The sequence below is a fragment of the Gambusia affinis genome, linkage group LG02 (assembly GCF_019740435.1).
Source record: "Gambusia affinis linkage group LG02, SWU_Gaff_1.0, whole genome shotgun sequence".
NCBI lineage: Eukaryota > Metazoa > Chordata > Actinopteri > Cyprinodontiformes > Poeciliidae > Gambusia > Gambusia affinis.
In genome coordinates, this window is record NC_057869.1 from 4,020,784 (window position 1) to 4,040,833 (window position 20,050).

The following is a 20,050-nucleotide window of genomic DNA, read 5'->3' on the forward strand; positions in this document are numbered from 1 at the left end:
GTTTTGGTCTTTTTTTTTACAGTGATTTCATAATTCACTTTGTTGTTTCTGTTTTATTTATTTTGGATATTTAAAATGTCTTCTACTTCCAGTGTTAAATGTTCATTAAAATTTAAAGCTTATTGATCTTTGAGAAAATATTCTTGCTTTATTATGGTATCGCATATTTATTACTTGAAAATGGTCTCAAAACAATGACTTATTGTTCAGGTTGATTAATCCGATCGTGAAGTTTGAGTTGGATTTTTGTTTTGTTCACTTTTGAAGCTCTAAAATTAAGTTTGATGTAGTAATTATGGATTTTCTTTGTTTTAACGCCAGGGTTACTTCTTGCTCTTTGAATCCATGTTGGACTCTGTCCTGTACGCCAGAGACTGTTACTTGGCTGACGGTGGTTCAGGTAAGTGGTATGAATATTTAATGTTTGTGTTTTGAAAAATATAAATATATATTTCATTTGTTTGTGGCTGCGACTAATTTTACATTTTTCAATTCTCATTTGCTGTAGAAAAATGACAAATATTTTGAGTTAATATCTTTAAGCAGAAAAAGCGGCACTAATGATAAAACAACTTGGTTTTATGTTTTTAAATGTTGAGGTAGGAACATTTCTAGATGTGTTAATGGTGAAAATGGTAAATATCATGCATTTGTTTAACGCGTTATCAAGTCAGAGGACTCCAAAGCATGTTGCACTACTTTCATAAATCATACAATAATAGTGGTAAACTACAACAATTTCAAACCAAATTCATAAATACTTTATTGATCGCAAAGGGAAATTAAATAATAATACATTATCCACCCCAGGTTTATTGGTTTGTACACTTTTTTCTGTTTAAGAGATGACAAATGCTGGGCTAATTTCCTCGTTTGTTCTTGGAACGTGGCATCATTCATAACAATAAACTACAATGCCTAGATCAGCAATTATTAACCCAATATACAAGATAAATTTGCTTAGTCTGCTCTTGCACCTTGACAGAACTGACAGAAACCAAACTGTTTAAAGAGTTACATCCAGAGAGAAAACAAATTTTTACCAAAATATTTCCAGTTTTCTCAGTTTTAATTTAAATCATATTTTATACAAATCTGATGAGAAATAAGGACACCAGAACCATTTTTGTGACATAGTAATGGCGCCTGACGGTGAGCAACACTAGCTGTAGTGGTTAATGGGCAATGTCCAAGCCAGTAATATATTTTGATGGCTAAGACTATAGAAAGTGAAAGAAATTAAAATATAATTTATATTCAGTCGTTTAGCTAGATTGCTCTAGATTTTGCCTCAGTAGCAGCTAGTCTTAATTACGATTGTCTAGTGAATAAAAATTGTGGGTATTCTTAATGGTGAATATGAGGTGACTTAAAGAAACTTAAAGATATTAGCTTGACACACTTTGAAATTCATTTTTTTATCACTGGCACAAATGTAATGGTTTGTGCCAAATGTGACTATCCTGGGAAACGGTTCCACCTCACTGCCTTTACTGGCTCCTGGGACATGAGAAGGTTCACACTTACACAACAATGCACACGCACACACACCAACACACACACACACACACACACACACACACACACTTACACACCAACCCACACACACACACACCAACCCACACACACACAGGGGCACCCAGAATGACAAGCACCTATAGAGACAAATGTGCATGAAAGGAAGATTGGACAGGTGAGACATGACCTGAGTGGGACAAAAGCGTACAGGTCAGAGGTCAGCGTATGGTTCTTGATGACTTAAATGTTGATGGTCTGAGCTCACTGTCACTTCCTGGATCTAATGCTCAAAGCTTCAAATGGTTAAAGGTAAGGTAGATATTATTAATATTAGTAATATTATTATTATCACACCTTTTTGACGCTTTTCTTTTCGAACCTTCCAAGACTGGGAAGCAAACCTCCCCGGCTGGGGAAGTTTGCTGTGCAAAGGATACAGTTGAGTTTGAAAACTCAACTTCTGCTTTGAAGAAGACGGCATTTGAAGACAGTAGCCATGAAGACAGCGCCATCCAGACCAGTCTCCTAGGGAACTATTTCTCTAATCTTCCAAAAGAACAAACTTCCCCAGCTGCAGTAGAGAAAGTTCTCTCAGAAACCACAGATGTCGTAAAGAATGAAGTCAGCAAAATTGAAGAAAGCAACATTGGCTTTTGGAAAATTACCTCTTGGGTGATGCACGTCAAAATGTTTCAACACAAGGAATCTAATGTGACGTTTTAAAAACAAGCACTTGACGGAGTTTGGCTACATCGAGGCTCACTGCAGAAAAAAAGACATCCGTAGCGATCAGATACCAGGTAATACAGTGCACAACTACCAACGCTCACCTGGATTAGCATGACGATCAAAAAGCGAAACAAATGACCCGATAAATAATTCAAGTCTTCGAGCTGGCGGTGAAAGACGCTGGTTCTGCTCTCGCCATTGGACTGCTGCTACTCGCTACTGGTAGGAATATTTCACAGATGTAGCGCCGTTTCTGCTCCACCCGACAGTGAACTCTCAGTGAACGTCTGCTCAAAGCTGCAGCATGTAACTTAAATGAACAAAAAAATATTTTGCATATGTATTAAAACTTTCACTATGTCCTAACTTAAGACAGATGATCTAAAAATAATCGATTTCCTCGCCCTCCTCCTGTGTTCTGCAGAATAAAGAACACAGAAGGTTTGTTTTTTTTCTGCTCAGTCAGAAAAAAACCAAACAGAACCAGCATTAATCAACCAGCTGACCTCTCAGGAAGTTTTGATTTTAGCAACTCAGGGTTGTTTATTCTGATGCAACCTGCATTTGACTTTGAATGAATATTTCCTGTTTTATTTGACACCATTTGATGTAGGCAGATTTACTCATGTATAATTAAGTTACAGAGAACTTTACTGTAAAATATTATTTTACTGATTGCAGGTCTATCAGTTCTCCTTTTGACTGAGTATCTACTGTATTTTGTCTGCAATTATTTTGCATGTTTTATTTCTAAATTAGGTGAATTTATTGCCAGATCATGTTTCCATTTTGCCAGATCACATAGTAACATTTATAATGAAAACGAAAAATTAACAGCCAATCCAGGTGATCGGCAATGATCGGTGATTGGCAGTGATTGGCCCTCATATTTGTCAATATTTTGCAGTGTAACCAAATAAAATCAAAGAGAGTTTATTAATGAAAACACAAACTAGAGACATTTCAGATTCAAAATAAATCCAATAAATGATGGAAACTTTGTCAAATCGCCCATATTTACCACATTATGTGCAAAATAATAAAATGCTGCTATGTTTGTTTGCAGGAAACACTGTTTCTATGAGTGGAGATCCTCCATGTTGTATTAGTTTATCTACAAGCCACATAAAGTTGAGTGCATTGCTGAAAAAAATTGCAAATCCATTAAGTCACTGTGTTGTGTTGGATTTCTGCAGTTTTAGTCCAACGCGTATTTTTAGATTTGAAGTGTTTGTGCCTGTGCTGAGTTATTAGTCCAGCCCTGCAGCGTTGCTGCTATATGTGTGTTTAAGCTACATTAGAGCAGAGTTACAGCAGCTCCCCCATTTTCCCCACAACATTAACTTACCCTTCATCCTGAAATGTGTCCCCACATGCCTGGCACAGTACAGTGTCCAGGGAAAAGAGATCTGTTTTGTACTATACCCCCCTCCTGCACTTTCCTTTTCCTCTTTTACAGGCCACCAATGGGATGGGGGGTGGAGAGGGGCAAAGACAGCTAAAGTACAGGGTGGGGGTGAAGGGGAGTGGGGCGCTTGACAAACGGCCTGTGAGCAGCCAATCGAGAAGGACGCAGATGTCAAAGCCATGAATCTATTGATGCTACCCTTCCTCGTTTTTCCGTATTTCTGCACATTACAGCCGCGTTTGTCGCTCTTGCTTTCTTACAGACTGGCCTGTCCTCATTCTGCCTACTCAGCACCTACACCTTCACCAGTCGGTCGCATCATTACTCACTCGGATCTGTAGTCAGAAAAACATGAACTGACAAAGCTTCTGTTTGCGTGTGTTAATAATTGAGTACATTATGAGTAAACATGGTGATACTCTGGGTCAGCTAATAAGGGAGGCTATAAGTTGTCTGTCACCGTCCTTCCACACATCACGCTAGGCTCTTCACGCATAACCTGGAATGAAAAATAAAATATCCTACATTCATGGCTTTATGAGAAAAAGGGTAAAAATTTCAGAGTTTAAAAATTTGCTGGAAAAATCCATTTTAGGTTAAATTTGAAATTAATCTAAAAAAAATGCTTAGAAATTATTTTTTTTGAGTTTCAAAAGTCAGAATTATTTTTGTTTTGGAACTCTGAAATTTCAAAGATATCCGTGCGTTTGCTAGAAAATGTCCTAAACCAAGTTTATCTGTTTTCATCATACGGGTTTCATTTGGTGCAGCCATAAAAAAGTCAATACTACATTTATTATTATTATTTTTTTGAGAATCCAAGGAAAATATTTCTGTGGTCCAAAAGCTCCTTATGTTTTCGGTTTTCCTGCATGTTTCACTATATTCTATCATAATACGTAACAATAACGATGTTGTATTCGTTTCCAATTCTGGTTGAAATCATTTGACTTTGTTTTGCATTCTTCCTACATTTAAATCGATTCTGTTTTGACTTACGGTCATGAAAGTAGTCAGGCTGTTGGTGTAGGCCTCGGAGTTGGCTAATGTTGCTTCACAGCAGGAATAAATTTGGCTTCAAGCATTTTGTATCTAATCGCCAAGTATATTAGCCACTCAAGCCTTTTCACAACTGATCTGATGTGAAACTCCAATGACAAACATTAAAGTTTGCACTTAATGTTCATTTTGGATCATAAATTATTCATTTGGTAATTTACACAATGAGATTACAAAGACAAAACAATAACAAAAAAACACTTAGAATTTAATATTGACATTGTCCAACTCAACTTACCCAACTTTATTTTTGTGTCAAATATATAAAAATCTAAAACCGACGTGATCAGAAAAAAGTTTCAAATCTCAGAAAACTCTTTAATCTGAAATAATAAAATTATTACATAATCTGCCACTTGTTTATTTATCTATTTTTTGCTTACATTTCTGTTTTATTTCGGAATAACTCCGCTGATGTTTTGGGTAGTGGTGCAGCCATTAATTATACCTTTTGTTTATATCTTTTTTCTCTTTAGGAATAATGTAGTTTCGCTGCTGAATTAAATCTTAGAGCAGAGTAATGCTATTATTGATTTTGTAAGGGTTTATTTTCACACTTACCCTGAAGCCTTAAGAGGACAATAAAGAAAAGAAAGTGAGTTGCTTTTTTCTGTCTGATTTAAAATAAATTTTATTATTAATATATTATGCCAAGCATAGAATAAAGGCTAAAAAGATTTTAATAATTTAACACTTCCAAAGTTTTCCTTTATGCAGATATTTTTCACCACAAACATAAAACGATACAAATTAATTCAACTAAACTTTTTGCTTTGAACGAATTAAAATGACCTTTTTATTTGTTGCTTTATAGCCTGAAATATGATGTAAATCTTAAACATTTGGATCAAAAGTATATCTATATATAGAGAAAACAACTTTATATGGTTTCATAAATGTATACGCAATCTATTTTCTCCAGAAGTGTTGCTCAAGAAAGGTTTTTGAATTAACAAATTATAAAAATTGAGTGATTGTAGTTTGTTTTTTTTGCAGTGCTTGTCAACATATTCCTTCTTAAGTTGCAAATTTATCCAGTCAAATTAAGAGTGTATTAATCTTGGATAGTTTGTAACTTTTAGATGTTGTCTATCAGCCAGGTGAATAATGTAAATAAATAAAAAAAAAAAACATATTTTTCTTTAATTTAAATAAAAACCCTGTTTCTATGCGACTATAAGAGCTTTAGTTCGTCGTATGTTGCAGTCTGAGGCAAAGCCGTGCGCCATTGTTTCTGGGATGAGCTATGCAACACAAAGTATGAAAAATTAAAGTAGGACAAAGTGGTCATCTGGCCATATTTTGTTCACATGTGATGGATACAGTCATTACGGCGCATTCATAAAATTGATGTAAATGTCCACACCCACTGCATGCCCGACCGTTCTATGATTGAATTTGTAAAATGGTTTGTTAGTTATTATATTTGTTATTAAAAAAAACCCCAACTCATCACTGAATTGACTTTTTCAGACTTAAACTTTCCTCCCATTCCTCTAGTTATGATTAATGATCTGTTTTTTAGAGTAAAATAAATATCTTAATGGATTAACTCATTGTTGTCTGGAAAGAAAGTCCAGACAACAATGACAAATTAAATCTTTAAATTATTTCATTTAAATGTGTGGCTTTTTTTTGTGACATGGATTATAACAGGGGTGTCCAAATTGTGGCTCAGGGACCTTTAGCGGCCCTTGAAATGATTCTGTGTAGCCACAATTCAACTATAGCACAGATACAGTTCACCAGTTGATGTTTATATTCTTAAAACAAAATCAAAGAGAAATTTTCACTCATCAAAAATTAAATAAATAATTGATGTGAACAAATTAAAAAATAATCTTAAATTTGAAAACTTTAGAAACAACACAAACTGTTCACCTTTTAATAAACACATTTTTTTCTTTTATTTGAATTTAACACTACATAGCACCAGAAACGTCTAGTAACTTTGTGGTACACCATTTAATAAACTAGGCTACATAAGAGGGTTTTTTTTCTTTCAAATTTAAGTAAAAACGTGGGCAGATTAGAATACATCTAAAATGATTCAGATTTTAGATGTATTTAAAGAAGAATAGTCTCTGGTATGGTAGAGACCAATAAGGATTCTTAAATAAGCAAACAAACAAAAACCAGATTGTTTCTGTATAGAAATCAGACTGGTACATATCATTAAAACATTGTGTATTTAGTTTGTTTTTACAATTGTTTTTGCATTTTTCAGAACAGATCCTCTTTTGTGCCCAACGACTACTTTTAGTTTTACAGTTGTTGAGTTTTGCATCCATGGGTTGAAGAATATGCTTTTAAACTTGAGATTTAATTGCATTTCTCTCAACTAATAGTTTTTTGAGTTTTTTTGTGAAATAAAGAAATAAAGTTTTGATCTGTCTTTAAAAGTGTGTGGTTTTTATTTCTTATTCCAGTGTATCCAGATCTTTGTAACATCAGCCTGGCAGCTGTGGGAGACGCACAGAAGCACCAAGACAGGATTGCATTCTGGGAGGACGTATATGGCTTCAATATGGCATGCATGAAGACAGCGGTGGTGCCTGAGGCGATGGTGGAAGTGGTGCAGGCGGAGACACTCATCTCTGAACCTGCTGTTGTACAGGTACACATCCTGACAATCCAAAATCAGAACCTCTGCACAATAATAAGAAATAAGAAAAGACCACGAGCCATTTCTCCGTCTGGCCTTGGACTGTCACATTTGTTTTGGTTGTATTTACCCAGAGTGCCGTGCGCTGTAGTCCACTTCTGCTCTGGTTGTCTTGGCATTCACATATATATTCGAACTGTACTAGATTTGTAGGCGGAGCGGACCAGGGTTCACTTTTTTGGTCCGCATCAGAGTTTGACGGCACATTCACAACACACAAACAAACCAGACTTTCTACCCAAATGAACAAGAGTTGGGTTAAAGCGGTCTACACAGCACCCTCAGTTGACTTAAATCCTAACTATTTAAAAGGAAGTCACACAAATGCAGTGGGAAGCAGTTACACAAGTCCCTGGTGTGCTTTGCTGAGACAGAAACATTGAAGCTGTTGGATTTGTAAAATGAGAATCAGATTTAGCTCTTGGACCAAAAGAGAGGCTCGTGGAGTTTCAGGAAGTGTTTGTGGGGATGGATCTGCCTAATCCTTGTTTAAGTTCCTTCATTACTATCAGCAGGCTTCAAATACAAGCCCGCTGAGGCTTTTATTTGAAAATTGCAGGCTTTTCTTTGAGGTAAGTCCTACAAACAAACCCAGTGAAACCGTGTCTCATTTAAGAACAAAGAATTCCCAGAAAAGCCCTTCTTACTGCGTCGGAGCTGTGTTCCTCTGCCAGTTAGCGGCTCTGATAAGTGTTGCGTCCTCCAGCCATCAGGGCGGGTGATGAATGAGGGGAGAACATTGATGTAATGGAATTTGAATCCTCTAATCGATAGCTTCTCCCCTCAAGTGACAAATAGTCACCCCCTCTGCCCAAATTACAGGGACTCTCATCTATTGCCTCCCGTTGATACGATCCAGTAGCATTCCATTAGAGCTGGCTGCAATTCCGGAAAATTGAGAGCAAGCTGTTTTGTGGAATTATAAATTCCCACTGAACTGATGAGGGTTTTTTTATACCTCAGTGAAAATAGATTGAACTGTTTAACTTCTGAAATGTTAACTTGCTGTCATTTAAATGTAGCTTCTGATACTGAAGTCTGAGGTTTGGTATTGGTTGATACCGATCCAATAGAGAAAAAATGGTTTAATTGACTGTTTTTCTTTTCTTTTAAGCAAATAAATGTATTTAATCACAAATATATTTGAGAACTTACACAAATGGCTTCACAAGTTTAGTCAATCATGTAAAAACAACTTTAATTTGTTCAGTCAGTTCAATTAGAAGTGTAATACCCAACGTAAAAATAAATGACCAAGAAACTGAAACTGACTAAAACAATTGGTCAAACGTGAAAGTCATCTGCCACACACCAATCAAAAAGTGCAATAAGGAATTTTACATACAATGTAAAATGCATAATAAAGCTCAGTGCAGAAAGCATAGAATTAGACTGTATAGCGCTGGACGTATTGTCACCAATACCTAACCTTGAATTGGTTTCAATATGGATACCGATTCAGATGTTCTCAGATCGGTGCATTTGTATTATCATTTCCGTCCTCTGTGAACTTTTCTGAAAATGCTCAAAATAGGAAAAATAGGTTCTCATCCAGCATACAACTCTTTAGTCTCATTTATTTTTAAATTGTAATATACACACATAATTACTGCGTCTTCCTCCCATCTGGAACTCTGATTTGTAAAAATTTGGCCTCCACAAAACGCGTTCAGTAAAATCGGGACCAAAATGTTTTCAAAGCTGCAAACTGGAACCTTCTTTTATTAATAATGATTTCAGGATATTACAGAGAAACGTTGGATCGGTGTACATTACTTGTGACACTTTTAACCTTGTTTGCACACAACTGTAGTATTAATCGTTTTATGGTAAGAAAACCCAACATATAAATGAGAATCAACTTATTTATGGCCACTTTGGCACCTATTGCTGTGGGAAGCAGCAGTTTTTATAAAAGACATAGGTTTCCTCTGACTACCCTGCTTTTCCATTGAGTTTCTTTTGTGTTTTTATAATATAGAGTTTTTATAAATTCATTTAATTTTTTTGCTTTGTCTTGTATTGTTTATCCTGCTGTTGTTTACCGTTTTGTTTAATTTGTTGTCGTTATATCTGTTTTGTTTCAACAGACGTTGGACTGTAACACAGTGTGCCTGTCAGAGCTGGAGTTTACTACAGATTTTCTGCTAAAGATAACAAAAACCACAGACTGCACGGTAAGAATTACAAACATATTCACATTATCACCGCTTTTGATCACTGATGCATCTCGGGGGGGGGAAAAAGCAGCTATTTAATGAGCTTTTTATAGAACTTTTTATATAATTTAATGCTGCAGAAATGTTATCTGAACAAATATGTTGGTGTAAGGTTTTTTTTTTGTGTTTGTGTTTGTGTCACAAACATTAAAGAAAGAAAATGTTGCAGGAAACACGTTTGTTCACCTGTCATTCACCAGAAATGTGTAAAAAAGACGCCAGGCAGAGAGACATCATTCAGACTCTGATGATTGAATGTTTGGTTTCAAGATTCTGTCAGCTGGAATCAGAGATATTAGGAAATGTGACTTTAAAAAGGTCTTACAAATAATGTCCAGTGTTCATAGGGCAAAGCTTATAAATGTGTATTAACTGGAAGCGTAAGTATATTATTTTAAACTGAAGTTTGAGCAATTGTCACTGCAAATTCATGGTATTTTTTTCAAATCTACTTTAATTTTCTGTGGAGAGGGGAAATATAAACCAATATTAAGGAAAAAATGACTTAAAACAAGCTCACATATCTTGCTGAAAAGTTACTTTTAAGTTAGTTTTGTGTAGTGGCATCAGAAACTGGATAAAAATACTTGGTAAGATTTTGCAGTGTGTTGCACAAAATCCCCATTACAGTATATTGAGCAATGGCAAAAGGGTTATGAATACTTTTGTTTTTCTCCTCATGTTTCTCCATATTTTTATCAATATTGTAATGAAACTAAAATAAGAATATGTCTTAGAAGAGGTTTGAGTGAACGTTAGTGTTGGGATGTATCGTCCAGTAAAAGCAGATTGTGAAAACGAGTTTCTATGTGTATTTTGTGGGTTGTTGGCAGCGTCGTGCCACTGTGTCTCAGCCACATTTCTCTCCACAATGCCAGCAGTAACTACAGAGTAGCTCCAGTTTTGTGGATCCTGACGCTGTGCGAAGTGATCAGTCTGCAACAGACCTCATTGTGTCCAAGTTGCTCTGTGTTGTAGTGTTTTTTTCTGTACTGCACTGTCGGGTGTATTGGTTTAATGGACAATCAATACGTAGTTATTATCTGGCCTGTGCTCTCTGGGTGAAGCTGCTGGATATAATGGGATTCGTAAACATCCTCTCATTTTTCCTGTCTTCTCTGCTCTGTAATTGAAAACATCCCAGTTCTATTTCTAGACTTTAAAGTCTAGACGCGTTTGGAGTCCAGAGCAACAAAACAAATGATTTGATCACATGGCGAGGCGTGTTGAGTTTACCATCACTTCCTTGTTTTGGTTTTTTTTAAGCTGCTTTCTGTCTGTTCTAATTAATCACACAGAAACAAATCTTCTGTAGCTTTTTCACTTTAATTTCCTCCTTTTCCTCACATTTCCATCTTTACAATACTGATTTGTTGTCGGAACAGTCGTAGCGTCTTACCGGTAGTTAGGGCTATAACGTGTGAAGGGTAAACTGGTCCTGGACCAGTGCTCGGGGATTGGTAAGAGGGTAGCTGCTGCCTCTCCTGTCCTGTGATTGAACGGCTGCTTTTGTTCTCCCGCCGACAGTCCATTCATCAGCTCAGCCTGCCTAACCTTGCATTAAATGAACAGCACTACCCCTGCGTCTGCGCTGTTCCAGCATAAGACAAATCCTTCTGCTCTTGCTTTATGATTTTTTATTTATTTATTTTTAAATATCCCTCCCTTGTGCCATGTTTACACCGCCTGCTTTCACAGAACTTGGATTAGAGCAGATATATATGCTGGGAGTTTAATTTTCAGTCTCATTTTTGGCTCTTCATCAGGATCCCTTACCTGAACTGCAGAAAAGGTAGCAAAATTTGCCTAATAATGTATGCTGATGGTGTGGCAGGAGAGAACTAGAAAATTCCTGAAGAAATTTAACTGGGGCCTGCCAAAGTGTGCCCGTCGGTTTGGACCCAGCGTTCTGATGCTAAGAATTTGCATCAATGCTAAAGAAAGCTGCAATGTAATCAATAGCATGTGGAGAATCACAAGAATGTTAAGTAAGCTGGACATGCAACATTCAGTATGATAAAGTAAGTGTATTAGCTAAAATGAGCAAATATGCTAATGTAAGCATAAATACTTTCAGTAGCATGTGGGGTATCATTAGAATGTTTACTGTCATTTACTTACTCCATTAAGTATACTAAACATGGCTAATAAGTCTGAAAAATAGAAAATAGCTTATTTAAGCTAAAAGGCTAATGCTAATCAACTGCCTTGCTGCGCAAGGCAGTTCCCTAACCTCGGATAAACAGATAATGCAGAATGATATCACTGCACTCGCCTCCGGTGATGCACTATCAGAAGGGCATTTTGAGGCTTTTATTTTGAAATTTGCAGTAAGCTTCATATTAAATGCCCACACTAATCCAATGTGTAAGAGTGCTTTGGATAAACCAGTCACATAAAGCCAAAAGAGCAATTACATGATGTAAAAATTCCCAAGGCTTTTATTTTGAAATTTTGTTAAGCTTCATTTGAAAGGGTCAAAGTCATCCCATGTGTAACAGTCATTGGATTAAATCAGTCATATAACGCTCAAAAAGCAATGACCTGATGTAAAAATTTTCAAGGGCTTTTATTTTGAAATTTTCAGTAAGCTTCATTTCAAAGGGCCAAACTCATCCCATGTGTAACAGTGACAGGGTTAAATTAGTTATATACAGCCCATAGCAGCAAGTTTTCTAAAGGCCAGCTCAGTCCTCCTCTGTTTTAACTGAACTACTAGTTAGAACTACAGTGATGCGTATTTGTAGTCCCTAAACAGCTCTCCCTGCTCTGGGTTCCGTTGCCATGGTAAATAATCCTCTCTGCCAGCTGTGAGTGAGACATCCAGGGGAGACAATTCTCTGTTTGAGCCAGCCAGTTTGACTAAAAAAGCATTGCAAAAAACTGTTTCCGTTCGGGAACCGTAATACATATTCGAAAACCGTTTGAAGCATATGAGAGGGCTATTTGTCGTCTCACATAGTCCGCCATTCATATCTCTACCTCACTCACAGTATTAACAGCGATGAGATAAAAAAAAGTGTGTGCCAAGGTCTGAAATTTTTCAGAAATACATGGAAGTGAATCAGTGAGATCTGTCTGCTACCCTGGCGCATGACTTTGCTCTGAAGCACCTGGAGAGAAAACTGTAAGCGCTAGATAATTTTTGAAAACATTTGACCGGAGCAGGCACGCGTATCAATGTCATGACCAAGTTTGATACCAATCATGCAATATTTGTGAGCGTGAGGGCGAGTTAAAAAATGATTTGGGGTCAAAATGTCGCTCTGACTCTCACTCTAGCGGAGCGGCCTTCACACTCTGATTTTTCCAAAAATCAAAAACTTTGGGTCGCTTAGAAAGAAGTTGTGGACAAACCATAATACATATTGACGTGCTGTCTTCACTTTAAAAGAGAACACGGACGTATCTACAAAATGAAGTTTGAATGGCGTTTCTACATAAAGTTATGACGACACAGAAAATCCTCAAAAATAGGGTATTTTCAGGATTTACTGGTTGCCTCATCCCCTTGACGACGAGAGATGCACCTGGTGAGCTCGTTAGTGATTTTGGGGTCGTTTTTTGCTTTTTACGTCGCCATGGTAACTCCAAATCCCACCAAAAGTAATAGCACACCTCCCGGGATCGAGCCGCACGTTTTGATACCACTTTTGTGGGTGGGCTCGCAGCGGTACGAGCCGCATTAATGTCCGCGGATGAAGAAGTTAAGAATAATAAAGAGACATTCTATTGGGTGTAGAACAATAGGTGCCTGCCATGCAATGCATGGAGGCAGTGACTGACTTGCTTCGCAAGTCAGTCACTGCTCTCCTTATGCATTGCTATGGGCAGGCCCCAATAAGTTTCTGTGTATAATTAATTTGAAGAGCGCTGTCTCGCTGCTGACGTTGTTACTGTAGCCGTGCAGAGAAGGGCGAAAGAAATCTGTGCAATCCATCTCTAACATGCTTTCCATCAAATTTAAATTGTGTGTCTGGAGCCGTGGCCTTCTGGAGTGTCGGGTTAGGCTCTCGTCAACTTCAAGGACAAACTTTAGTACATTAATAAAGGAATTGTTAATGGAAAAATCCACTCTCTAATGTACCTCACCAAGTCAGAACATTGCATTAAAGTCAAGATCAACTGAAAAGTTGTTTCATTACTTTTTGAAGTTCTTTTTACACAATATATAACATTCTAGTACAACCTACGTCTTAAAAGTCTGCAGTTATTAAAAATACATTGCAGACCATTTTCTCTTGTTCATTTGATTTAGGCTGATAAGAAAACTAATTAATTTTATTTTGTTTATTTCGATTTTCTACTTCCATTTAAGTGTCTGAAAACAGCCCAAGTATAAGAAACACCCATCCGCTCAGTTAAGGTTTCTTGGTTTCTTGAAAATGAGCTGTTTCAAAACCTTCTGAAATGTTGTCGTGATTATATCTTACCTCTTGTAGATAACTCCCTTCATGACTTCCATATGGATCAGGAGAATTAAGTTTGGCTCAAAATATCTGGTTGGGGTTTTAAATGAAGACTAACTTATTATTTTTTTTGGACATTGTAACATTTGGACAGTTACTCTGGACACACAGACTTCACAAGTAGCTTTTGTGTCTCCTGTCCTGTCGCCAGTCTGTTACCTAGCAACTCCAGCAAAGCTATGCCGTTACCTAGCAACCCAAACAGAACTCCAGAGCACTTGGCCAGCTACTTTTACCGCTGTATGCGCTCTACAATTGCTGCATTGCAAAATTACTAAAACCTACCCAGTATTTTTGGTTTAGTTTATTAGTTTTTATTTATTTTTTTGCCCAAGATTAAAACTCTGGGGGCCTAAATATATTCAAAAATTCAGCAAACTTTGCCCAAAACTAAATTTCCTTCTAATTCACATTTTATTTAGACATTTTTTTTTAACGTTATTTTCACAGTTTGTTTTTTGGACATTATGAAAACAGATTGAGCGTTGGCAATTAAAAGCCAATTAATTACATGGTTAGATTTAAGTTACAAGCTGTTATGGTAAAATAATAAACCACTTCCAGTAAAATAAATATTTTCAGAGCTTTAATTTGCGCAACTTTAAAGGGGCAGTATTACTATTATTTTCCAGACATATAAGTGCTATTTTATAGCACAATCAATTAACTATGTTACCTTTAGTTGTTCTAAAAATGCTAAATATTTCAAATACGAAATTTAACTTTGCAATTTACCACTTTCCAATTGGGCCTCTGTCTCTTTGAATAGTCATTCTCTTTCTAAAACTGTATTTTCAGAAAGTTATTACATCATGGCTCCTCTATTAAGCCTTTAACAACTTTCTACCAGCGTTGAGAAGTAGCTTGTATAGTGAGCTCAGCAGATACGCAGTTCAACCAGGTGTCTGCTAATTGTTTCCGGCTAGTCTGAAGGAGCTCAGTGGAGGAGTCGTGGGGGAGTGCTGCTCTGTGACGCATTTTACTTAACTGAATGGTTGCCATGGAGATTAAAAGATTTCTCAAACATTCATGAACTAATCAAAGCAACATTCCAGGTATGTTTTCAATGAGGTAATAACTTTATCACTTGATGTGAAGCTCAAAAAAGTAAATTTTACATTAAGCAACTGTAGATTTTCGCTTTCTTTCCACAATATTTGTAAAATAACCACATAAAGCCAAGTTGTACAACTTAAAACCTGCCGTAGATTTGTTGGTTTAACGCATGTCTGAGGAAAACAACCTGTAGGCATGTTGAAAACGAGATGTGTTCGTGTTTGATCTCAGCAGCAGTGCTGAAAGGCCAAGAGGAGAGTTTGACGTCTGTGGGGGGAATTCACGCCGTCTTGCTCTAGAGGTGGTCATGCTTGACGCCTCCATGCCTGGATAAACCCCATCAAAAGCACATTAGCCCTCTTTCCCTCCCCTCCACCTCAATGCCCCTCCTCCTCCCTCTACTTAACCCCCCCGCCTCCTTTTCTACAGCCTCCCCCTCTGCTGCCGTATAATAGTATCTGGCCGGGCCACGCATCTCACTGACATGTGGCCGGGCAAAAGGAGAGCAATGATGAATTGCTCCCTGTTGGTGTTATCCATGATGATAATTATTAATTTTCCCCTCGCTCTTCCCGTAGAATGGGGGCCGGAGAGCCGCAGCATCTCTGATCCTCCTCTGTGGGCCGTCAGGAAGCCCGCTGTCATCCTTTATCGCAGACAGAGCACAGGCCCAAGGCTAAACACTGATGAAAATGAAATGCATTCATTCTTATTTGTCCTTTTTTGGGGCGTCTGTCTCGCTACACTTTAAGGTTTCACTTTTTTTTCCCCTCAGTCTTTTCCTAGCACTTTGTTAGGCCTGTTTGCTGATGCTAAATTGTCCCAGATGTTTTTGCGATAAATGATGATATTGTTATTTTGAGACCATTTTCACCTAATAATGCTAATAGCGTCGTAAAACAAGAACACATTCTCAAACATTAAATTCTTATGAATGTTTAACACGTGAATTGGAAGACATTTTAAATATCCAAGATAAACACAATCCACTTTTTTTCACCTCCGATACAGATATGAGATTTAGTATCGGCCGATTCCGATCCGATACAAGAAAGCAGTGCTGAATTGATTTAAAGCTTTTGTCTTTTTAAACAGACATAGATGTACTTAAATATATTTTATAACTTTGAAAAATAAACCACAATTAAATACACCAATAGCTTCAGAAGCTTGGTCAAACATGTAAAAACAACTTTAATTTGTTCAGTGAATGTAATTAGGAGTAGAACAGAACAAAAGGTTCCCTACATGGTCAAACATGTAAAAACTAAACTGCAGCAAACTTTCTTTAAAATGATTCAGAAAGTGCAATTAGAAATTCCAAGTACAATATAAAATAAAAAGTAAGGCAGAGCACAAAGCACAGAATTAGACTGAGTAGATCTTATTTCATTTATAAAGAGACAACATTCCCATATTTTTCCTAAATATTAAGGATTTATTGACTTTAAATAAGCTGCTATATCTTGCTAAAAAGTTACTTATGAGGTCATTTGTCGTATTTCAAATTTGTTAGGATATTTGCACTAGAAACCATAACAAAAATACAAATTTTAGAGTCTTTTCACACTTTGAATTAACTTACACAAAAGTTTTTAGTTGCTCATTTCCGTCTCTTTGGTCAAGAAGTCTGAAAGGCCCTGATTTGTCAGATTTAGTACAGCGTGTGCGTCATCAATGTCTTTAATGGCTTATCTGAACACTTTCACATCTTCTGTGTTTAATGTCTGAGGCCGTTACATTTCTTCCTCCTTTCCTCAAATGCGATTTTAATGAAGTGTCGAGTTGCCAAACTGCTTAGTCGGTTTTATATTTCCAAGTTTCACGCGGCAGCGCAGATTATAATTGGCCATCCCGGCTGTCTGGTGAAAGTTGCACAACGAAGAAGTGACAATCAATCTCGCTTACGAGGCCTTGTCATCAGCGCGGCGCGTTGAGGGTGATCTCTGCCTTTCTGACTGAGAGAGGTGAGTCTGCTCTGCCTGATGAGTAATTAAAGCTAATTTCCTAATTACCTCAGCTACGAGCTTCTCTGTAGTATTCATTAAACGGCATAATTGCATTGGGTTGACATGCTCTTTTATCCACTTTGGCTTCTTTTCTGGCAGTTTAGCTGTGAGCTAGTGGTGCTGCCTCTGCTTGTCTGAGTCAATAAAGGTTGATTGAAGCTTTGGTGTGGGGAAGGTATTGAACACTTTGGTCATTGAGGTTGCACAACTTTACATATCCATTATCCTCCCTAAAAAACTCTGTTTTGTTGAATCTGTTTGTGGATTTCACGAGTTTCTTTCTTCATGTACTGTAAGCACCTTTTAAAGAAATGCTTCCTCTGGATTTACATGATGTTACAGGTTAATTTAATCCTCCACTTTTTTAGTAATCTGTCTCTCCGTTCATGTTGTCCTCCTTTGCTCCTCTGTCTCTCATATTCCCTTCCTTCCTTCCATTGATCCGGTTCTTCTTTGTCTAGGAGAGCTGGCCTCCAAGTTGTCAGCTGCGTCAGGATTAAAAGCTATTAGTTCTGCATCATTGCCACTACAAGTGAGCTCTTGAGATTGATAGAGTGGCTTTCCTCTTTCAGGAGGGGCACATACAGGAAGAAAACAAGCCTGTGGGTGTTTTTTTCCCCTACAAATCTGGCTATTGCCGCCTAAAGCTATTCTGGCCTTGGACTTATCCTCAATTTTTTTTAGATGTATGAAATTATTAACTCTACGATGCAGGAGAGGTCCTAGGCTCTTTGGTGCCCTGGACCATTACATCATTCAGATTACCATGCACCATCATAGATGCACATAAAATTTATTTCTATATTTGGAAAAAATGTGGGAGAAACAATCACAATCACACAGTACACCATGCAGTTTAAAATACAAAAAATAAAATAGATTCAGTTATAATAGATGCACAAATTTCAATTAACATAAAAAAAAAAATCATAAGACAGTTTACACTACTTCAGTTCAAGAAATCCAAATTAATTTACACAACTCTTTTAAAAAGCTTGGATGCTGCATATTTCATGGAAGAAATAGGCTGCAGATTTAACTGCAAAACTGTTTACTAGAGTAAAAAATGATGCCGCTCTACAGGAGAAGCTGCCCTGGGTGTTTGCCCAGTTCGCCCATAACAGAAATGGCTACTGCTCAGATTCTTTTAAAGCTCTGTGAGAATTAAAATCTAATAAAATTAGCCTCTATATTCATCTGAAATTTTAATTGTGTAGTTATAGGTTTAGTTAAGGACTTCACAGGGGTTACTAGGTGAGGGTCAGCGCCTGCTGATTTGTGACGATACATTACGAAGGTTTTTGAAACGGCTCATTTTCTGACACCAGATCATTAACTTACTGCCAAAACCCAGCTGGATGTTTTTGTTTAAGAGTTTAGGTTGTTTTTAGAAGCAGTAGAAACACAAATGGAAGTACAAAAAGATGCAAAATGTAAATTTTGCATAATATGTCCCCTTTATGTAAAATTATGTGTAGTTTATAGAAACTGTTCTAACCAAAACCATTCTCGCATCAACTTCCTTGATTTTTATTTATATATATATATATATATATATATATATATATATATATATATATATATATAAATATAAACCACGTCTGACACTAAAAATCTGTCACTTGTGTAATTTCCTTATCCAGCCATTTATTCTCCACTGAAACACATTTAAGTGTTATTTTTCATAACCAATTTCCCCTTCTCTCCTGAGGATTTTTAGATTATTGCAACACTCCCATCAAAATAGCCACCTTTGCTAATTTTATGAACTGTAGCAAGCTGTATTGTTGTTTTGGGGTTTTTTTGGTCATCAGCAGAAATGTCCTCGGCGTTGTTGGTGGCTGCCTCATAATTTATTTCTGCTGTCCAGTGACAAGTCTCTGATGAGGTGAAGGAAAGCACATGGGGGGTGTTGCAGACTCAGCGTGAATACTCAAACACCTTACTGAACCGGTTTTATTTTAGAATTGAAGTTTAAAGAGACATACTTGCAATATAGTTAACAATTGGAATGTTTTAGTTCCTCACATCATATACACTTGGTGGATCTGAAAGGTGAGAAGGTGAAAAATACTGTCTATGAAACAGGAAAGGTGCAATAATCTGGGCGCATTTGTTTGCAACACATTTTTATTCAGTTACAGTATTCAGTCTTCTTTGATTCACATACGTCATTAAATATGTTTAATGGGATTTTTCTAAAATTAGCTAGAATCTTACTATGTATTTTCATATATTTTCTGATGTAAATATCTTGATATACTTTAAATAAATTTCTACTACTTGTTCCACTGGCAGATTATTTCATTTATAGGACGTTTTTCTTATGTTGTAAAATAATCTACCAGTTAAACTATTCGTTTTCCATCAATAATAAGGAATTGTTTAGTTAAAACAAGCTGAAAAGCTTCTTGTTAGTTTTGTCTTATTTCAAATGTGTTAAGATATTTACACTAGAAACTAGACAAAAAATATTTTTTTTGCAGTGTGAAGCTGTAGTTTGTAGTTGCGTTGCAAAAGTTTGGCATCTGCCAGGAGAAAACCACAGCAAAAATATTTTAAACAGTTTTTCATGTCTTTTTTTCTGGACATAAACATCCTATTAAGTTCTTTTGTGCTCATTGACACCTGGCTTTTCTGCTCTGCATGTCAGAGCCCCGCCGTGTAGTCAAACAAATTCGGGGGTTTATTTTACTGCCACAATTTAACACAACCTTCATATTTCATTGCAGGCAATTGTCGGCTACTTTGACATTTTCTTCAACAAAGGCTGCAGCAACAAGGTGAGCAGCAGCAGCAGCAACATCCAAGCCATTTAACAGAAACTCAATTATGTTCACGCCTTGGCGTGTTTCTCCTCCCTGAGGCGTTCACTGGCAATCGACGAGCGTCTTAGCCAACTGCTGATACAAGCACTT

The 20,050-nt window shown here is 36.9% G+C and overlaps 1 protein-coding gene across 4 annotated transcripts in view; it reads left to right on the forward strand.

Annotated features, from left to right (window-relative positions):
• The window catches only part of prmt3 (protein arginine methyltransferase 3), a 55,739-nt gene that overhangs the window by 24,777 nt on the left and 10,912 nt on the right, over positions 1-20,050 (forward strand). For all 4 annotated transcript variants that reach the window (XM_044144579.1, XM_044144559.1, XM_044144570.1 and 1 more), the window contains 4 exons: positions 322-400; positions 7,144-7,331; positions 9,470-9,556; positions 19,865-19,915. In XM_044144579.1, the coding sequence (XP_044000514.1) occupies positions 322-400; positions 7,144-7,331; positions 9,470-9,556; positions 19,865-19,915 (405 nt within the window). The remainder of the gene's footprint in view (positions 1-321; positions 401-7,143; positions 7,332-9,469; positions 9,557-19,864; positions 19,916-20,050) is intronic.